This window comes from Phoenix dactylifera, chromosome 17, assembly GCF_009389715.1.
Source record: "Phoenix dactylifera cultivar Barhee BC4 chromosome 17, palm_55x_up_171113_PBpolish2nd_filt_p, whole genome shotgun sequence".
In the NCBI taxonomy this organism is placed as follows: domain Eukaryota; kingdom Viridiplantae; phylum Streptophyta; class Magnoliopsida; order Arecales; family Arecaceae; genus Phoenix; species Phoenix dactylifera.
In genome coordinates, this window is record NC_052408.1 from 14905042 (window position 1) to 14924269 (window position 19228).

The 19228-nt window shown below is 37.7% G+C and overlaps 2 protein-coding genes across 6 annotated transcripts; one reads left to right on the top strand and one right to left on the bottom strand.

Moving 5' to 3' along the window:
* Positions 1-747: 747 nt before the first annotated feature.
* On the top strand, positions 748-9829 carry LOC103719414 (probable LRR receptor-like serine/threonine-protein kinase At1g63430). 5 transcript variants are annotated; one of them, XM_039115184.1, is made up of 13 exons: positions 748-1267; positions 2031-2169; positions 2518-2589; positions 2667-2810; positions 2932-3072; positions 4418-4534; positions 4614-4717; positions 6021-6266; positions 6384-6589; positions 6670-6802; positions 6895-7052; positions 8202-8417; positions 9356-9829. In XM_039115184.1, the coding sequence occupies exons 1-13, from the start codon at positions 1156-1158 to the stop codon at positions 9590-9592; spliced, it is 2025 nt and encodes a 674-aa protein (XP_038971112.1). In that variant the 5' UTR covers positions 748-1155; the 3' UTR covers positions 9593-9829. The 5 variants fall into 5 exon arrangements, with proteins under 5 accessions (XP_038971112.1, XP_008806866.1, XP_017701288.1 ...); XM_008808644.4 differs by having other exon boundaries at positions 765-1267; positions 9347-9829; XM_017845799.3 differs by having other exon boundaries at positions 766-1267; positions 4614-4681; positions 9347-9829.
* Positions 9830-11752: 1923 nt separating this feature from the next.
* On the bottom strand, positions 11753-18172 carry LOC103719415. Its single transcript, XM_008808650.4, has 5 exons — positions 17757-18172; positions 15955-17119; positions 14967-15135; positions 12363-12482; positions 11753-12208 (listed from the first exon to the last, which is right to left on the bottom strand). Exons 1-5 carry the CDS (start codon positions 18097-18099, stop codon positions 12062-12064), a joined length of 1944 nt encoding a protein of 647 aa, XP_008806872.1. The 5' UTR covers positions 18100-18172; the 3' UTR covers positions 11753-12061.
* Between the last annotated feature and the right edge of the window lie 1056 nt (positions 18173-19228).

Consider the following 19228-nt stretch of genomic DNA (forward strand, 5'->3'; position numbering starts at 1 on the left):
CAAGATATAAATAAGCAAGAGAAATCGAGCAAGACTAAAAAGATGTTTACAAGCTAATGACCATCTTACGCAAACGAACAACCCCTTGCATTCTATTATTTTGAGCTAATCAACCTTGGAGCTCTGGATGATCTTTGGAAACTCCGAAGATTATGCATAAACTTAAAAATCTAGAACACAAATTACCACGATTCATCGACTTTTCTAAACAAGGTATATCATTAACTTTATTTTTTAATCAACTTTAGGTCCTGCTTAGTATTGCAAGACCACAGATGCATCTTTAGTTATATGCCCTAATATCGATATGTGTTGAATTTTCCTAAAACTATATCCCGATCACATATCATCGACATTCTCATTCAGAGATGATGATCGAAGAAGTACCAAATGAAGGATGGATGTATCATTCTATTAGTGTGGTTTCTCGAAGACCGCACTTCAAACAAAAGCAAGATAAAACCTATCAACCTCACCATGGGGATTCCATTAATGTGTCCCCTCCATACTCGCTAGACACCAACCACCTCACTCCTCTTGCACCAGAATCTAAAGCATTAAACCCAAAACCACTCAAGAGATCCACTATACTAAACTAGCAAACAACAAAACACAAGTGTTACAACCAAGTAGAGTGAGTGATAAGTCTTATCTAAGTGCACCTAACTTTCGCCGGACTGGGATTCTCATGATCCCAACAAACAGGATAAAAAAAAGAAAAAAATCCTTCCACCAAATCTAAATGATCTTCTCGTATAGATCTTGCCTTGAGCCTTGAGGTGATCTCGACCAAATGTTAAAAATTTTACTTCTTTTTGAAGACCCCACGGCAACAACCCAATCCCAACTCCAAAACGGCCGCGTCATCCTTCCCCTTCCCTCCATTTATTAATTTCCAGAAGAACTCGCAAGACATTCCCCACGCTCTCCCTCCCCTGTTGCGGTTTATTTTTAAGGCCCTGGCTCCCCTGTCGTCTTCTTTTCTTTGCTACTCCTCTACCCACCACCTACTCTACTCTGTAGCACATGCGGGTCCTCTCCTTCTATCGTCTTGTGCTCTCCAATGTGACATTTTTCGCTCGATCTCTCTGCGTGGATGATTTCTTCTGGGTGTCGAAGAGGGGGAATCCAAGGCTTTTCTATGGGAGGATTTGAATGCAGCCTGTGACGAATATGATGAGACCGGTCGGGTTTCCGCTGCTTCTTCTTCTTGCCATCAAATGTGGTGTTCTCCTCGTGCCTTCTGAGTCCCTTTTACATGGTGATGGTATGTACCTTGCCCTGTCTCCTTTGTTTTCTTTTCCCCATTTTTGTAAATTTTCATTCTTTTGGCCAATTCTTGATGAAAGTTTTAGCCTTTTTGTTGGATTGAGGATATGTAACTATTTCGGGCAAGGGAGGTCTTGGGTTATTTGATTTGTGAGAGAGGCGAATGGCATTATTGGTTCGAATGGGGCAGCTTCGATTCTTTGATTTTGAAGCGATTTTGGGGAGTGGGGTTGTTTGGTTCTTTGAATATTTGGCTTTTTTCTCCCATCATTTGCCTAATGTTTAGTCCTTTATCACTGCTTCTTGATAAAAGTTTCGATCTTGTGCTTGGAACTTAGGATTTTAAGTCGTCTTGGGCTTATGAGACCTGGGTTTTCAGTTCTGGCCCTTTTTTTTTTTGAGTTGAGTAAGTTGACATGGGAAATTTCAGGTTTTTGATTTCTGAGATGATTTTATTTTTTGATATAAATTTGAGATGATTTTGTGAAGTTCTTTCATTTTGTTTCTTTGCAGTTTCAGCCTTCTTTTTTCCGTCATTTTTTTTCTAAATTCTATTCCTTTATTACCATTTCTTGTTGAAAGTTGGGATCTTGCGCTTGGAGCTGAGCATTTTTTGATCTTTTTCGGATTGTTGAGTCCTCTGTGTTTTCAGATGCATGGCTACCTGCTTTCAGGTGAATTGAATTGTGGGTTTCCATGGCCAGCTTCGAGTTTTTGAATTTTGAGACGATTTTACAAAGTGGGATCTTGATTCTTTGTAGTTTCGGCACTGGCTGCTTTCAAGCGGGGTATATTTGAAGACCCTCTTTCGGTTCTATCCGACTGGAATACCTTGGATGGAGATCCTTGCAACTGGACTGGTGTGATCTGCTCAAAGCCTTGGAATCGTCTGCTGGCTCTGTAAGAATGCCTGGCCTTCTTCATTTCTTCTTTGTCCCCTTCTGTTACAGATCGTAGTAATACTCCTTTAGTATCAGAATGACCAATCCAATGGTTTTGTTGATAATTGTAGATAGATATATAGACAATTTGCTAGGATTAACTGATGTTTTATTTAGCCATTTATTATGGATAATAATACTACTTGAAACAATGTTCCTCCATCATCTGATGAGGTGTAATGATACTGAAGTCAGTATTTATCTGGCTTAAGTTCTGCTATAAATGAACATGGAGGATATATTATGTCTCGGTACTTTTATATGTTAGGTATCTGAAGCATGGAAATTGGATCTTGGTTTTTTGCAGAAATCTTTCCAGTTCATCCTTGAAAGGATTCCTTGCACCGGAACTTGGCGCGCTGAGTTCTTTGCAAGAACTGTATGTGTTGTATTACTCTATACTACCTTATTTCATTTTTGAATTGCGTGATTTGGATGATGTTGTTAGTTCTGCAGGATTTTGAATAACAATTTGTTTCTTGGGACAATACCTAAACAAATTGGGATGTTGAAAAACCTTAGCATACTGGATTTGAGCGTGAATAGGCTCACAGGTCCTATTCCTTCTGAGCTTGGAGACTTGACCAACATTACAAAAATGTAAGAAGTGAATAGTTCCTACATTTATTCAGTTTATTTTGATTGTTAATTTGTTTTTTTGTCTGATTTTTTTTTTTTTTTTGTTTGTGGGGTTGGGGGGCTGTGCCTTTTTCCTTCACAGAAATCTCCATTCCAATGGGTTGACGGGCAATATACCTCCTGAACTTGGTAAATTGAAGAATCTTATTGAGCTACGGTTGGATAGGAATAGACTCAAGGGATCAATTCCTGGAAATAACAATTTAAGTTTTTCTTATGGCATGTAAGTGATCCCTTTTGTTTTTGGAGTATACTGGGATATTGATGTGTTAATTTTCCTTATGCAATTTTTTGCTGTCAAACGGATGATTAATTATTTACCATGTGACTTTCTACATTCCCACTGGGCTCCACATATTATGAGCTTAGAAAGTTCGCCATTTTTCCTCGAACATTTAGTTCACTGTTTTGAATGAGAAAGGGACATAAAGTAACATGAGTGAAGTTCTGCAGTTATAGATGAAATAATTGAAGCTTTTTTGAAGAGAAAAAGAGGAAAAACAACAGCACTTAACTGAATTCATCTATATAAATAATATGTATGTCCTATGGTACATATGCCAATTATACTGCATTACGATAACATTCGACCCACCTAATAATATGCACAAGATTCTATTCGGCGGCAGCAAAACAGTCTGGTCCTTGTTGGATATCACAAAGTCATCACTTCTTGGTTTCCATCTGCTTCACCTCAAATTGTCCATATTATGTAACTAAATAATGCAGAAATCACCTAACTAAAGTTTTGTTATTAATGGACTGAAATAAAGAAGAGTATTAATCCCCATTCAATCAGTGGTGGCATGCCAATTTTAGTTATATGACAAAATAAGTTGGTGAAGAGATTCCCAGTAGTAATTCATCTTTCCTTCACTAGAAAATTTCATCTGGACCAATGTAGATCTAGACCTTATTTCTTCATGTGCAAAAGTGATTCAATGTTTTTTCCTTGCTAGCTGGGAATATTTACATGAAACTGGAGCTGGTACCGCTGACTGCTTGAGCAGTTTCATTATCAACTCTCTCTCTCTCTCACACACACACACACACACACACACGCACGCACGCACAGAGAATAGTGGGAGCACTGCCAATGAGAATTACTGTAGCCAAACTCCACGGAAGCGCTCCCTGATTAAGGTCTGAACCAAGGACCTCCTCCACTTGGGAAGAAGGATGCAACTGCCAGGCTATAGCCCAGCTTGCAGTTCTGCCATATGTATCTTCATGCATGAAGCTGTTTAATAAGGACATAGGCACTTTTATTCAAAAAAGAATTGTAGTTTTAGTCTCATGGTTTGTATGTGAAGTATACTTTCTCTTTTTTTCTGCAACATGATTTTTCTGCCTTTTTGTAAGTGGATAGAGTGCTCAGAGTGCCCCACTATTTCTTGTGCTTTCTAATTTCTATTACCGAATTGCATAGAACACTCCTAAAGTTGAAGCTCTGTGTAAACAATGCTCAATTGTTATTTATAGAGTTCAAAATCTTGGATATATTTAGAGTGTGCTTGTTGCATTTTTCACTCTTAAAAGCTTTTGATGGTTATTTTTCAATAACTCAGGTTTGCCTCTAACAACAATGTCGCTGGCCTGTGCCGGTCATATCAGTTAAAAGTTGGAGATTTCTCTTACAACTTTTTTGTTGGAAAAATACCACCATGCTTGAAGTATCTTCCAAGGTCAAATGACTTGCATCTTTTGTATGCTTTCAATATGTTTCAGCTGAACTTAATCAGCCTTCTTTGCATTTATCTACAGGTCGAGCTTCCAAGGAAACTGCTTTCAGGATAACTACTCTGTCTTGCAGCGGTCTTCTCAACTATGTAGTGGTACCTCAACCCTTCTCAAAGTGCATAATTTTGGTATATGTTACTTCACTAGCATGTGTAACTTGTCATACAAGTATTAATGAAATAACACCCATAAATGCTTGTGTCATCATGCAACATAAATAAATAGATCATAGATGAAACAATTATCATTTTATCATAAATTTTATAGAGGTCATATCAATCTTACACAGTAAAAGTTGTTTGTATATTTGTACTTAAATTAACACTGAATGTCTAAAATTGCACCTCTTGAACTTCTCATCTAGATTTTTGCCTATCAGTTCATTTCACGAATTACCTTTTCTTCCTTCATATTGACTGACTTCTTCTAAATTCTTATACATTCTGTAATCAGTATAAATGCAATCAATCTTCCCAGTGGTTCCACTAGTGTGAAATGTATAAATCGATGAACCAGCTTGTGGTTGGATACTATTGGTTAGAATGACAATTAAAGGGTATCGGCAATTACTAGGCAACTGAATAGAAGTTGATCAGGTCTGTAGAACTCTTCTTTTAGATGAATAATTGTCAGATTGTTGTCCTAATATTTTCCCTTGAAATATCTAATTAATGGTCAATTATTCTATGCTCTACATTAACTCGATGCGTCATTGGATTGATTGAATTAAATGGTTTAAGCACATCTTAAACCCTAATTCATGTGTTTAACCTACAACTGTATTCCACTTATTCTTGCAAAAGAAGACCAGCACATCTTATCCGCTTTAGAAAGCTTTTGGTTACTGGAGAATTATCATCAGTGAATTCCGGACCTGACATTCAATTTATAAATGTTAAAAAAATAATGTGTAATTATCTCTTAACTTGTTCTGCTTCCATGTTGGCTGGTTTGCAATCATTTGCATTGCATTTATTCCAATAGTACAGAGACATATGCCAAGTACTCTTCCTCTTCCTTTTTCTGTTACAGTCCTTTTTATAAATGTGAAGATTATCTCTTATTCTGTCACTAAAAAGTTAAATATTGGATACATAAATTCTCGCATTGCATAACATAGGGGAAGCTTGCCACAAGCTCAAATGAAAAAGAAGATGAGAGCAACAATGATACCAGGAAGCTATGGAGATCAGCAGATGTTGTCGTTAGAAGGACTGCGATATAATAATTTGAAATGAAATTCTTTTATATAATATTCCTTCTTTTTTCTAAATTTTATTTGAAGCTAATGTTGATTCAGCAATCTTACTCTTCCATTATTTGGTAGATATGAAACGTCATTTAAACTTAAAACATGGATACTGCTTATTTCCTTGATGTAATTTGTTTTAAATGTTTCTGAAATGACAACCTAGTCTGTTTTTTATGTAGGTGGTTCTGCAAAAAGCCAGGGGGTAGCCAAAGAGACATATAAACAGTACCATGAGGGCAACAAACATCAAAATCTGCGGCAACCAGGATGGCTTCTGATTTTGGAAATCACTACAGGAGTTATTGTGGTAGTTTTCCTAATAACAGGCATTGTAACTGCTGTAAAAAGTTGTAAACTTAAAACCTGTGTGAAAATCCCTGGGAAGAGAACCATGAAGTGGAAAGATGAGATAGCAATATCAATTGGTTCGTGATAAGCACTACCTTTTTTTTCCTTCTTCATTAGATTATAGCGCTGCATTGTGTTGTCAGAAGTACTAATCAAATGTAGTGACAGTTTTTATTGGATGTTTCTACAAACAGATAGTGAAATGCTGAAAAATGTGCCAAGGTTTACACGGCAGGAACTGGAAATTGCTTGTGAAGATTTCAGCAACATAATTGGCTCTTCTCCAGACAGTATAGTCTATAAGGGCACCATGAAGGATGGAGCAGAAATTGCTGTCATATCCTTATGCATCTCGGAAGATCAGTGGACATGCTACCTCGAATTTTTCTTTCAGTCTAAGGTAATAATTTTTTCAAGATCAACATCAGTTTACAGGAAATGTTCCGCTAGAATGTTGAGATAGAATGGTATCCATCTCAGGTTGCAGATTTGGCAAGGTTAAATCATGAGAACACAGCAAGGTTGCTGGGCTATTGCAAAGAGAGTGATCCATTTTCAAGGATGCTTGTCTTTGAATATGCATCTAATGGGACGCTGTACGAACACCTTCATTGTGAGTCAAAAAGTTTCTATGTTCACTAATGATGATCGCATAGCTTTACATGCTTTGGGATTTCAAGTATACATGTTGCGTTTTCATTTTAGATGGTGATGGATGCCAACTATCCTGGCTTAGACGGATGAAAATAGCACTTGGAGTCGCTCGTGGGCTTAGATATCTACACACAGAGCTGCAGCCTCCTTTTACTATATCTGAATTGAACTCAAGTGCGGTATATCTAACTGAAGATTTTTCTCCAAAGGTACGGGCTAGTATGCATATGGATGACATTGTATTTTCTTGTTCTTTGGTATTTTTTGCCAGTTGCTTCAAAGTTATAGAAAGAATTAGGGAACTTATTTTAAAAGGTAACTTGGTAAGGAGGAATTTGTCTTTGATTTAGTCTGTTATCATATTCACCTTGAATTTTTCACTATTGTTTGTTCAGGATCTCTGACTATGTTGCTTCTGAAACTGATCAGAGGTTTCTGCCAGATTTTCTATTTTCCCATCTGGCACCATGACTAGTAGATATCTCTGTTCCTATAATGGTTACCATACGCAGGGGATTCATTAGGAATTAGCCTACTATAGCTATTCTTTTTTCTCCTCTTGGAGTCCTGTATGCATTGCTCGATGATTAAATATGATTTTTCAAGTATTCACTTGAGGATAAGCTGTGAGGGTATTCTAAATGCAAGTCCCTTGTCATGTTGGAGAAAAAACATTCTGAAGTTTTGTTACAGATCCTTTCAGTTTAAGAACTGGTATTATAGGTAGTTTGGAAAAATATGCATCTACAAACACAGTCTGGCAACCTACAGCACAAAAAATTGTAAAGCAGCTTTACAAAACCAATTTTAGATAGATGGACCACATACTGTTGTTTATACCAAAAAAAAAATGAAAATAGGTGTTGTTGCTTTTATTCAGGCCTTTTTTGGGGGCTACAAGTTTAGTTTCATGTCTTTACTCATGCATGCTGCTGTATCACTGTTTGCAGATATATATGATCTGTAGTATAAGAGAACTCTTTGTCCCTCGATCTGGGTTCTTCAGTTTTTCCATTTAATTTCCTTCTCCCACTTTTTTCAAGTACTGGGCTATTTATAGTTTCCTATTGAAAAGCAACTTCAGAAGATATCCTGTTACATGCTTTTCACTACTGACTTCCATCCATTACATTGCTAGCTTCTATCTGAGTTATTATGCAGTACGTCATAAGTCTGTAAGGAATGCAGTTTCTGCCCCGGACCTGAGTGGCTGTTCTTATTCTTATTTCATGTGCTTTTATTGTTGTACTTCTTGTCTTGTATGGGTAATTAGCTCTGGTAATCTTCTTTGCAACTACATTCTTTACTCAAAGCGAAAAACCAGAGTAGAACATCTAACCATATTTTCGCCTATGCAGTTGGTTGATTTTGAGAGCTGGAAAATGATATTCTCAAAATCTGAAAAGAATTCTGGTTGCATCACCAGTGGAGATCCCTTCCATGGATATTCAGATTCCCTAGAGCAACAGCATATGGATGTCCAGGGAAACACATATGCTTTTGGAGTGCTTTTACTGGAATTAATCAGCGGAAGGCCTCCGTACTGCAAAGATAGGGGTTACTTGGTGGATTGGGTAAGGCATCTCTCTCCTTGTGCCATTTGAAATTGTAACCCAAGTTTACAAGTTGTTTGAAAGTAGCAATTCATGATAGGCAATGCCTGCGATTTATGAACATCACCATTATTCTTGATATCTGACACCTTAAACATGGATCATGTCTGTTGTCATTATTATGAAGGTCAATTAGTCCTTTTGCAAAAAAGAGGACCATAGACACATGTTGTTTACAAGTTTACCATTATAACCCAAGTTTACAAGTTGTTTGAAAGTAGCAATTCATGATAGGCAATGCCTGCGATTTATGAACATTACCATTATTCTTGATATCTGACACCTTAAACATGGATCATGTCTGTTGTCATTATTATGAAGGTCAATTAGTCCTTTTGCAAAAAGAGGACCATAGACACATGTTCTCTTCAATCCTGTGAGCATAACTATTTAGTGGATTTATTGAATTGGTTTACAGTTTGTATCTCATGGATCAACTCTTTAGTCCATTAAAGGTCTGGTAGCCGTACATTAGATCCCAGGGCTGAAGCTGACTTGATACTAGTACTATTTAATAAATCATGCTAATGTCTCTGAAACTTGTTGGCAATGTTATACATACATTCTTCTTTGCATGAATTGGATCTAAGTTTTTGTTTCTTGTAGATGCTTTAGTTAAGCATACCCACACAATACACGGCTTGTTCAGTAACTTCAGTTAATGCTGCCGGGTCCTTGCTGTCCTTTTCCTTCAAGAAGGCAACATTACTGTCCATTTATAAGAAAGGGAAATTACACGCATAAAAGAAAAAACATAAAATAGGTCAACTTTGTGAGTTAGAATCTTATATATTTTTTGTTCCTATGGTTAATAAAACCACTGATAAAGTTACGCGCTGCTGTTGTGCAAGATCGCTCTGCTACATATAATATTATGCTCTTTGTCCCAGGCTTTGCAGTATCTTCAGCATTCGGAGGAGATAAGCAAGCTAGTTGACCCTGAACTGAAAAATGTCAAGAGTGATGACATTGCTGTAATATGCAGCGTGGTGAGCCTTTGCATCGAACCTGATCCCTCCAAGAGGCCGTCAATGCAAATAATAAGTGCTGTGTTGGAGAATGGAATCGACTTATCAGCAGCTGCCCTTCTCAAGGAGTCTCCTTTGGCGTGGGCAGAGCTAGCCTTATCATCATAGTCATAGATCTTCCACACTGTAAATTTATAGCATACACATGAAATTTCTTGTTTCACATTCTTTTGATGTTTTTCATTTCTTTTTAGTGCTTCTTTGATGTACAACAGTTGCATTGTGAAGCTGCAGAGGTGCATGCAAGTGCTGGCTTTTACTGTCTGCTTTTGATTGTTCAGTTAACCAGTGGAACTTTTAAACTATTTAAAGCTAAGGAGTTGTTTTCTGGATTCTGACGGTTCATTTGAATGTCATGAAATAGTTATCTGCTCTTTGGTTGTGGCTGCAGGTGGCTGATATAATAATTCAGGATCTAACCCAAAAAGACTTATCAGGAGATATTATTTGGGTTTCTTGATCTTATATAAGTACCAAAGATCTATCCAGCGAATAATTAACGTGGGACTAAACACACACCCGTACGGATCTCCACATACTTTTTCCGTTTAAGCTCTGACGAGGCTGAGGGTTCAAATCCATTCAAATCTAATCACAAGCACCACAATCAGCCCATGGTCAGCCCCAATAAATTTGTACTGCAGTATCTCCTAATTCACATAGGTTATGGGCCAGGTCCGCTATGATACAATTTGTACAATCTATGACACTAACTGGAAGATATTATTTAGACTTCTTGATTCTGTATAAGTACCCAACATCTATCCAGCGAATAACCGATGTGGGACTAAACACATGCCCACACATATCTTCACAACTGAAGAGAGAGGTGAGTTAATTTATCCTAAATTGAAATGTGTCGTGTTGTTATACACTGTGAGGCAAGTCTATGTCAAACCTGATCCTCCAAAAGATCATTGATGCAAACAACATTCATCGAAAATTTAACTCGGCAGCTGTTTCCCTTCCCAAGGAGACTCTTTGTCATGGGCATTGCTACTCTTGTTGTTGTAACTATTAGCTCGGCACACTGTAAATTCATATCATACACATAAAAATACCTTGTTTTCACCCGTTGAACCTTCTCTTGGTTACAGAAGCCATTGGTGAATCTAGAGAGTAGAGATGCATGCATGCCCCAGTTATTGGACAGCTCCAATGCATATTCCTTTTCTGGAAAGTATGCACTGGAATCATCTACTTCACCATTGGCTCTGAAGAGCATAAGAACAACGAGAAGAGAGCATGGACCTGCATAATTTTACTTCCATTATCACTCCCCACGCCCAAGAGAGAACAAGGTATGGAATAATACCCATGAGTAATTCCTTATAGCTGCCATTGTAATTTTCCACACGGCTTGAGTGGTCCAGCTGCCCTTCAAACCGAATGTTTGGAAGAACTCAGAGCTGTCGGGATGGGCGAGTCCATACTTATCTGCTTGGAAGTTGATTTAAGCAAGATCGTGTTTTATTTGAAGTTGATTTAAGGAGCAGAAATACTATTTTGATCACTTTGTTTGTTTCCATTAAATCATCAACTGGATGTGTTTAGAAGAAAACAAGCAGTGGTGAAAGTAGTGGATGTAAAGCTTAGCAACTAAACCAAACTTGTTACGACCACTACGGCCCAGCCCGATATGGCATCACTCCATTACAAGAGAGCATCGCACAAGGAGAGAGTCCAAGCCTCGACTTCAGCCAGGCTTAATTACCGGAAACAAGGCGAAACAACCTCGTCAACTTGGCCTCGTGACTTGATGGAGACCAAATAAAAGTGCAACCTAGTCATCCCTACAACTGCAAAAGACTTCGTACTTCTTCCTGTCTGGTTTACAGAAAGCGGATTGAGACTGAAACCATTTCACCGAAGCGGCTTCAGCCTACCTGAGCCGAAGCCACTTAACACGTGTAAGAAAATATAAAATATATAAATAAATCTATCTCATTCTATCAGCTTAAGTTTTTAGAAAAAATGGTGATTTCAACATGATATCAGAGCAGAGGTCCTGAGTTTGAACCCTATCTCCGCACTCTTGAACCTCATTATTAAAAATTTCACATGCTGGGCTCGCTCATTAAAGAAAAATCCGGCCCACTTATGAGGGGAAGTGTAAGAAAATATAAAATATATAAATAAATCTACCTCATCCTATCAGCTTAAGCTTTTAGGATAAGTGGTGATTTCTACAACAGGATCTTAGCTCTATTTTGAGCCAACCAAGCAATAGAGATAGGCTCCTCTAGCCCGAACTCAGTCCCAAACAGAAAAACAAACAGAAGTTCAAATGGCTTTATAAAGGCAGACTTGGATGACCAGACACAAGATGCTAGTTTACACTCCAGCTCAAGCCGGCAAGGATGGACCATCCATCTAGAAAGCAATGATGTTCCACATAAAATTACATAAATCATGACACTCCGATAAGCTTCTCAAGCTTTGATTAATATGCCGTCGGAATCAAACATATTAGCAGGTAAGTGGAAATAATGGTGTCACAGTATCAAAAGCATTCTACTTTCACCAAAACTCTCCGAGGATAAAAACATCCAGCTACTAGGATTTAAGAGGTAGTTCTTAATGTTTATGACGAGAAAAATGATTATCGTTAGGATTTCGTTTTCCACTGAAGACAGCAAGTGCTTTCCTCACCGGAGGCTTCAGTGGAGCTCTCTTGCCGCCTGCGTGAGAAAATATGTCATCCACACTCAAGAATTCTTGGTCCTGAAAAAATATAGAACCAACTGAGTAGAGCATAACTAATTAAATATACAAATAAATGAATTTTAAAAAAAAAATGGTGAAAGATGACTCTACTGCAGCAGTTTGCAGAATTTACAATAGCAGAGGACAAAAAGATGGTGAAAGATGACCGAACCTGCTTGGCTGGTTTCTTCTTTGATTTAGGGTACAGAAGTTTGAGTGGTAGCTGATCTTCCCGTAAGATGGGGTTTTTAGTTATGGCTTCTCTACCACCTTGAGGTGAGGGAATTGAAAACTGCACAATAAAAATTATTATGCACCACACTGACGACTGTGTTATAATTTACAATGGAAAAGAATCGCAACAAACTATTTTATTCATAAAGCCATTTTAAAATTGAAACAAAACCTGGTCTAGCATTTCAGAAGTTTGAAAAGGCTACAAGCATGCTTGATACAATAACAGGCTAGGTGACCATAAATTAAACGCATAATGTAACATCCTGCATAATGTAACATCCTGAATGATGCACGGAAAGCTCCAATACATAGAATCAATCTTCATCTAAAAAATGCCTTTCATCAGAGACGTTCTGGAAGAAGAAACCTCACAACCATTGATTTCATGGTGGTATGTATTGCAGATTCCATATACCTTAAACCCACATCAGAAGGTTCAGGACTGATTCCGTTCAAAAGAATAAGTGATAAATCCAGAGGACAAAATTCCAGTACTCATAAATTTTGAACTCTTCCATGATTTATTTCCCTAATTCAAATCGTGTCAACCACTTCACCTTCCACAGGCCAGAAACAGCTCTGTGACAGCTTATTAGATATAAGATTAACAAGTAGCCTGCTCAACCTTGGTGGCGTTTCAGAGCACAATACCTCCGGCCAATGATAAAATATTATACTTCAAAGCCTTTTTAATCTTGTTAACCAGTTGTGAACTTGTGATTCTAAATCACATTGGAAATTGAATTGAGGTCTCAATAATATAAGAATTTTGAAACCACGTTTGACTGATTAGTAAGTTCACATAATGTTCCATCCAAAAGGACAAAAAAAGTTTACATGATAGCAAATGTTATTATCTCCCTCATTGCCCAAAAAAAGGTATATTCAATGCCTAGAAAAAATTCCTACAATCAAGGCGGACATCTTAATGGCCTACAAAGCAAAGAATACCAACTCCTTGAAAAGTTGATGATATAACACCATTTTTAAAATGTGATTAAACGGATCATTGACACGACTGTTTATAATTGTTTGATCATCTTCAACACGGCTAAATTATGCCTACTAGAGTTCAAGACTAAACATACTCTAAATCTTATTTCCTACTCACATGTCATTGAGAACATTTAAAATATTCAGGCTTCGTATGGTTGCTCGGAAAAAAGAAAAAGCAGATCAGAAGAAATGAAAATTAAGAACTTCATGTTTGGTTGAATCTAGAAAATAATAGAGAACATCGCATAGAAAATGGTTCGAGTGGATTAAACAATTCTGAACCATTGTCTGTTTGTTATTTTATCTCCAATCACTATCATTCAGAGAATAAGTTATAGGCTTGTTTAGAGAAAATTTTAGCTCATTATTTTCTTTTAGTTTCTCTCCCTTTTTTTGAGGGGGGGCTGCGACCAAACAATAGGGGAAAAAAGATTCTCATGCAACAAACTTTTCTTTCACCATCTAATCAACCAAAGGCCTCAGTGAAGCCAAAAATGGATCATAAAATCACTGAATTTCAAACTAAATAAAGTTATGAAGTGATTAGTAGTGTGGGGATACACTTTTCAAACTCGAAGGTTGAAATTGCAAAAGACAAAATTAAGGCTACTGTATTATAACAGACACTACAATTTAGTCATTGATAATAGAGGAACCATCAATGGCATCTGTCAAGAAATTCAGCCTCAAGATCACTTTTTGTCACTAACATGACTGAACTAAGATGAGAATACACTACATTCTTACCATCTGTAGGTGCTCTAATTAAATACAGTATTTGAAATTAGACCCTAATAATGCAACTCTAAGTCTTCTGAATGGCGATGGAATTATACCAGAAAAGCTCCCTATGCCACTTATAGTCCTAAGCAACATTAAAAAAGCCAAAAAAATTTAAGCCCCCCCCCACCCAAAAAAAAAAAGGTTAGGTGCAAACAGGGAAAAGGATGACTTAAGTTTGTTATTTTAATTCTAGAGTCATGTCTATGATAATGAGTCAATGGTGAATGAAAGGAAGAAGGTTACAGCAACTTATCAAGAGAAAAGATGTACCACATTTCAAAGTGCTGCTCTATGGAGAAATCAGAACCCTCCACTTCAGGTTCTACACCAAGAATGGGTATGTTTCATGCTATTGCACTTGCTGCAAGATGCTTCCAGGCCCCCTAAACTAAATGCTACCAGCACCAACTTTAGCTTAGCTAACACTATAGCTTCACGTCTGCGCGTGAAATTTCTATATCAAGTGAATCACATATTGTGGCATGCATGGTATTTCAAGTACTTTCAATCAAGCTGATCAGAAGCTCCAGATCAACCAAAAGCAGCAGTGATTGAGATAATATAAATAATTCAGCATACTTGACAATTAAAAAAACAAAACCTTAGTTGCAGACCAAAAGCACATTCAAGAACATCTTCTAGTAATTAAAAAATTCAATTACAGGCTAGAATACTTTTAGGATAATTATTTCAGGAAGTCATGATAGCAATTGCAAAAACAAATCTGTAGGATCATTGGAGGAGAAAAGATGGTACTTGCCTTTGTACCCCGAAGGATGATACGTGGCCGACGTGCAGCCATAAGGATCCCATTCTCACCAACTGTCACTGACACTTTACGTAAGGTGCCACCATTGCCACATTTTGGACAAAATATCCTCCCAATTTCCTGAGTCACCTTATTGCAAGCATGACATTTTAAAACCCACCTATAAAAAATTGGCCTCTTAGAGAAAGAAATTCTAAATTTGCCATGCAAAAAATATCAATGATCTTAACTGAAAAGAATATAATTTATCCATGAGCATGGGTTTTTTGTGATGTACTTTTAGTGTTATTAAAAGGCACCAGTGCATGCCCACGGATATAATTATGTATGTGTGTATGTACATACTTACATACATATTTATGTGCAAATGCAAACACATATATGTACTTGTATATGAGCAGAGATGTCATGTATGTTTATATGTACGTTTGTATTATCTGTTATCTGGAAACAGCTAAAATGCGGCAAAGGCACAACTATATATTGACATCTCAGTGCCAAAAAGCATGACAGGCCTTCCAAATGGATAAATACACACCATTGCTCACAATCCACATATGTTAAAGCATGTCGACCAAAATTTCATTAGTAAGGATACTTTCTGAGCTTTCCAATGTCCTATAAGTTATAACTGGAAAGTTGCATGTCGTGCATATTCAAAACTGTTTCGTTGGCAGTAAAATTTGAAAATAGATTACAAGTGATTTAGCCATTATTTCATAAACCTATCGAACTTCCTGCATCATGTAACCCAACCAATAAAGCAATACCTACCTGCTCACACATGCCCAAACACACATGTACACATACATTTGGCCTAGCAGCATAGAGCTATATCACAGCGTCATTAACATTGATGGAACATCAGCAATTAAAGAAAGGTACTTGCTTAAGTTACCTAAAGAATAATTTATGAAATCCGATGGACGATACCTAAATAAAAAGTTCACCAGGTCAAATGAATAGTAGATTGTCATACCTATGCAACTGACGGATATGCATCCCTCCTGGTGCTAATAGCCGGAGACCAATTTGCAGAATAACATTTTGCATGGCATAATCACCAGTAACACAGGCCACAGTTGAGTCCGATAAGGGCCTGAGCATCCAACTCTGCTCGCTGCTGCCATCATCTATATAAGATGTATCAACACTTCCATCAGTCACACTTGTTATTTCTAAATTATCCAAATCTTTTGTGCACATATCAATTTTGTCTCCTTCTGCGGCAGTAGTCACATCACCAATTTTATCTCCTCCTGCAGCAGCAGCCACATCACCAGAACTGCATTTGCTAACTGCAGGGTGATCAGATTCTATATCAGCACTAGGGATGTCATCTTCTTTTTCTTCTTGTGAAGGCTTGTAAGCATTAAATTCCAACATCATATGCTCTTGTACAGTGGAAAAATCAGATTCTTCAGATTTCCCCAACTTTAATTCATCATTTTCAGAAAGTTCATTTTCAATATGTGTTTCCTCAGAACTTTTATGATCAATAAAATCGGTACATTCTGCCTCACCATCAGAGCATACCTCATCACCTCCAGTTGTTGCAGCACCCAGGCTTGCCTCACCAGATGAATGACCATTTTCCTCTGCTGCCTTAGCCAATTCACGCCTTGCTTTCCTTCTTAAATATCTTCTGTGCGTGCTTCGGCTAACAGCAGGCCTCCAATCATCAGCATTTTCAGTATCTTCTCCAAGAGAAGCATCAATTCCATCTGCAACCATCTTTTTACCTTCAAGTTTAATTTCTTTCTTTGGGAAAACAAACCTTCTACGTCTACCAAAAGACTGATGTGCATCATCTTGTGCCTCAGCCTTAGTACCAGATCCACACATTGGGATAACATTATCGTCCAAATCCTTCAATGGAAGTATACGAGATGCATGATTAGAGCCACCCTCCGCTATTTGCTCAAGAGCTTCCCATTCTGCCAGGTTAGGCACATTGGAACCCCAACCAGGCATTTCAGCCTCGGGAAGATGTTTCACATTTACTACGTGGAGCGGAGGAAGACTCTCTCTTAGATGACTGGTCCCATGGATCTGAGCTTCTAACATATATGTCAGAGCAATAAGTTTAATATCGACATCCGAAAGGGTCTGCAAGTCTCCAGTTTCCCTAGCAAATTTGACAACTGCAGTAGCAAGTAAGCTGTAAGTTTGTTAAATCCATACAATAGTTATAATTGAAGCAAATTCTTGAGAACTAAGATTGATGCAGTTAAGCACGATAAAACCTAGAACTCATATCAGCTTATCTCGTATCACAAGGAAATAAATAATCATACAAGTAAACCAATTCAACAATTTAACCATCAAATTCGTAAAATTTAGTCGAGCAGAATAGACTCATGATTCATAAACTTGATAGATCACTACAAAATATCATCACAAAGATACAAAGAAAGTAAATTTTCGTTTCACCTAAGCAAATCCACGAAACACATCACAAACTAAGCACGAATAGATGGTTTAGCATCCACCATATTTACAAAAGAAAAACAAGATTCAAACTAGCACTATCTTGCCATCAACAACAGAGACATTAATCAAATTCAAAGATACTTTAGCGGAAGAAGGATTTCATGCTACTATAATTCACAAATAGTACCTCGCTATTAATTTCATGAAGAAAACCTAACAAAGGGCTTGAAAATCCGTAGAACATCATTTGAATGAAACCCTGCTAATATAAACTAAATTCTCACCTTTTAACTTCGCTTACGACAGAGATACAATAGGAATTGTTCCAAAGAGAACTACAGATCTCACCTTTCTTGATGAATTCGGGCGAGGGCTCCATCGTCTCGATAGGAAAAGGCAAGAAGGATAACCTATGGCGCGACGATGGATCCCGCACCTCATCCAAGACCTCCCTCACCGACACAAACTTGTCGGCGCTGCTGACGAGCCTGTCTCCATGGATTATGGCGTTGGCATCCACCACTGCCACCGAAATCCCCTTGCTCGAGTTGAAGCTCCCAAACACTCGGCTCGATATCGCCTCCCGGGGCTCGGCGGCCGGTTTCTTCTGCAAAACCACGCTCCAAGGAGTGGCCGGCGATTGTTGGACCGGGGCCGTCGCTGGAGGAGGCGACGCCGCTGCTTCTTCCATGGAGATCAGTAGAAGGATGAGGGTTTCGTCGTCAGAGTGGGAGGCGGGGTTCTAGGGTTTTTGCCCTCCAGACTTGACGGTAAATCGTATTTCAGTGGAAATTGCGGAAAGGGAATAACGGGTCGGGTTACGGATCCGGATCCAAACCCGACCCAGCTTACCAGGTAATTATCTTTGCTTGAACCCGATCCAGGCCGCATATGGATCTGGTTTAGATTGGGTTAGGCTAATTTAACGGATCTGGAATAAAATTGTCAGTGCTGATCTATGATCCTTGGCGGAGCTCTCACAACCGATTGGAAGTTATTTTTTAGTGTATAGAATTGTCAGTTCAAATTTTTATTTTTCTTGCGACTAACCTGCCAACTTTGGTTTAAGTGTTTGTAAACAAAAGGGTAAATTTTTTCAATAGTAATCCCCGTTTATGAGGCCGGAAAATAATGATCCCATCCACCAACCTAATTTATATCCGACCTATCATAATGGGTTTGAATTTGGGCTAAATAAGTTCGGATCGTAAATAAGTTGATCTATCTTGATATGTTTATCAAACAAGTCCGCATCGATTTCCTAGATGATGATCCATTTATCTTATCTGCCTGTCTAAGCTCGTGCTTAAACCCATGCCCTTAATGTGGACATGCTTATAGCTGTATACCTAAGTTAGAACTCAGCTTCTGAATGGTTTTTCATTTCTCCCAAGTTCTATCTTTATCTTCAAATGTTTGGTTTGGGAAGATAGATGATAGAAAGCCAATCTAATTTCGGCTTCCACCATGGATTAGCCACCTTGATTTTTTTTTTCTTCCTCTGGTTTGTAGGTATTATTGTATCTCTTTTCTTGATGTTAAAAAAAGAAAGAATACATAAATCATATTCTTAAATAAAGATCAAATATAATTAGGTATATGTTGGAGATACAAGATCAAGATTGGATATATGGTGAAGCAATAGCTTGTCTAGGTAGGGAAAACAGATAGAACAAGTTATATAGTTTGCTGTTTAATCTAATTGATTTATTAAATAGGTCGAGCAAGTAGGTTGGGTTACTTGTTTACTAAATAAAAAAAAGTTTAAATTCAAATATGAGATTTTCTGATCCGACCCATATACAATCTGACTCAACATA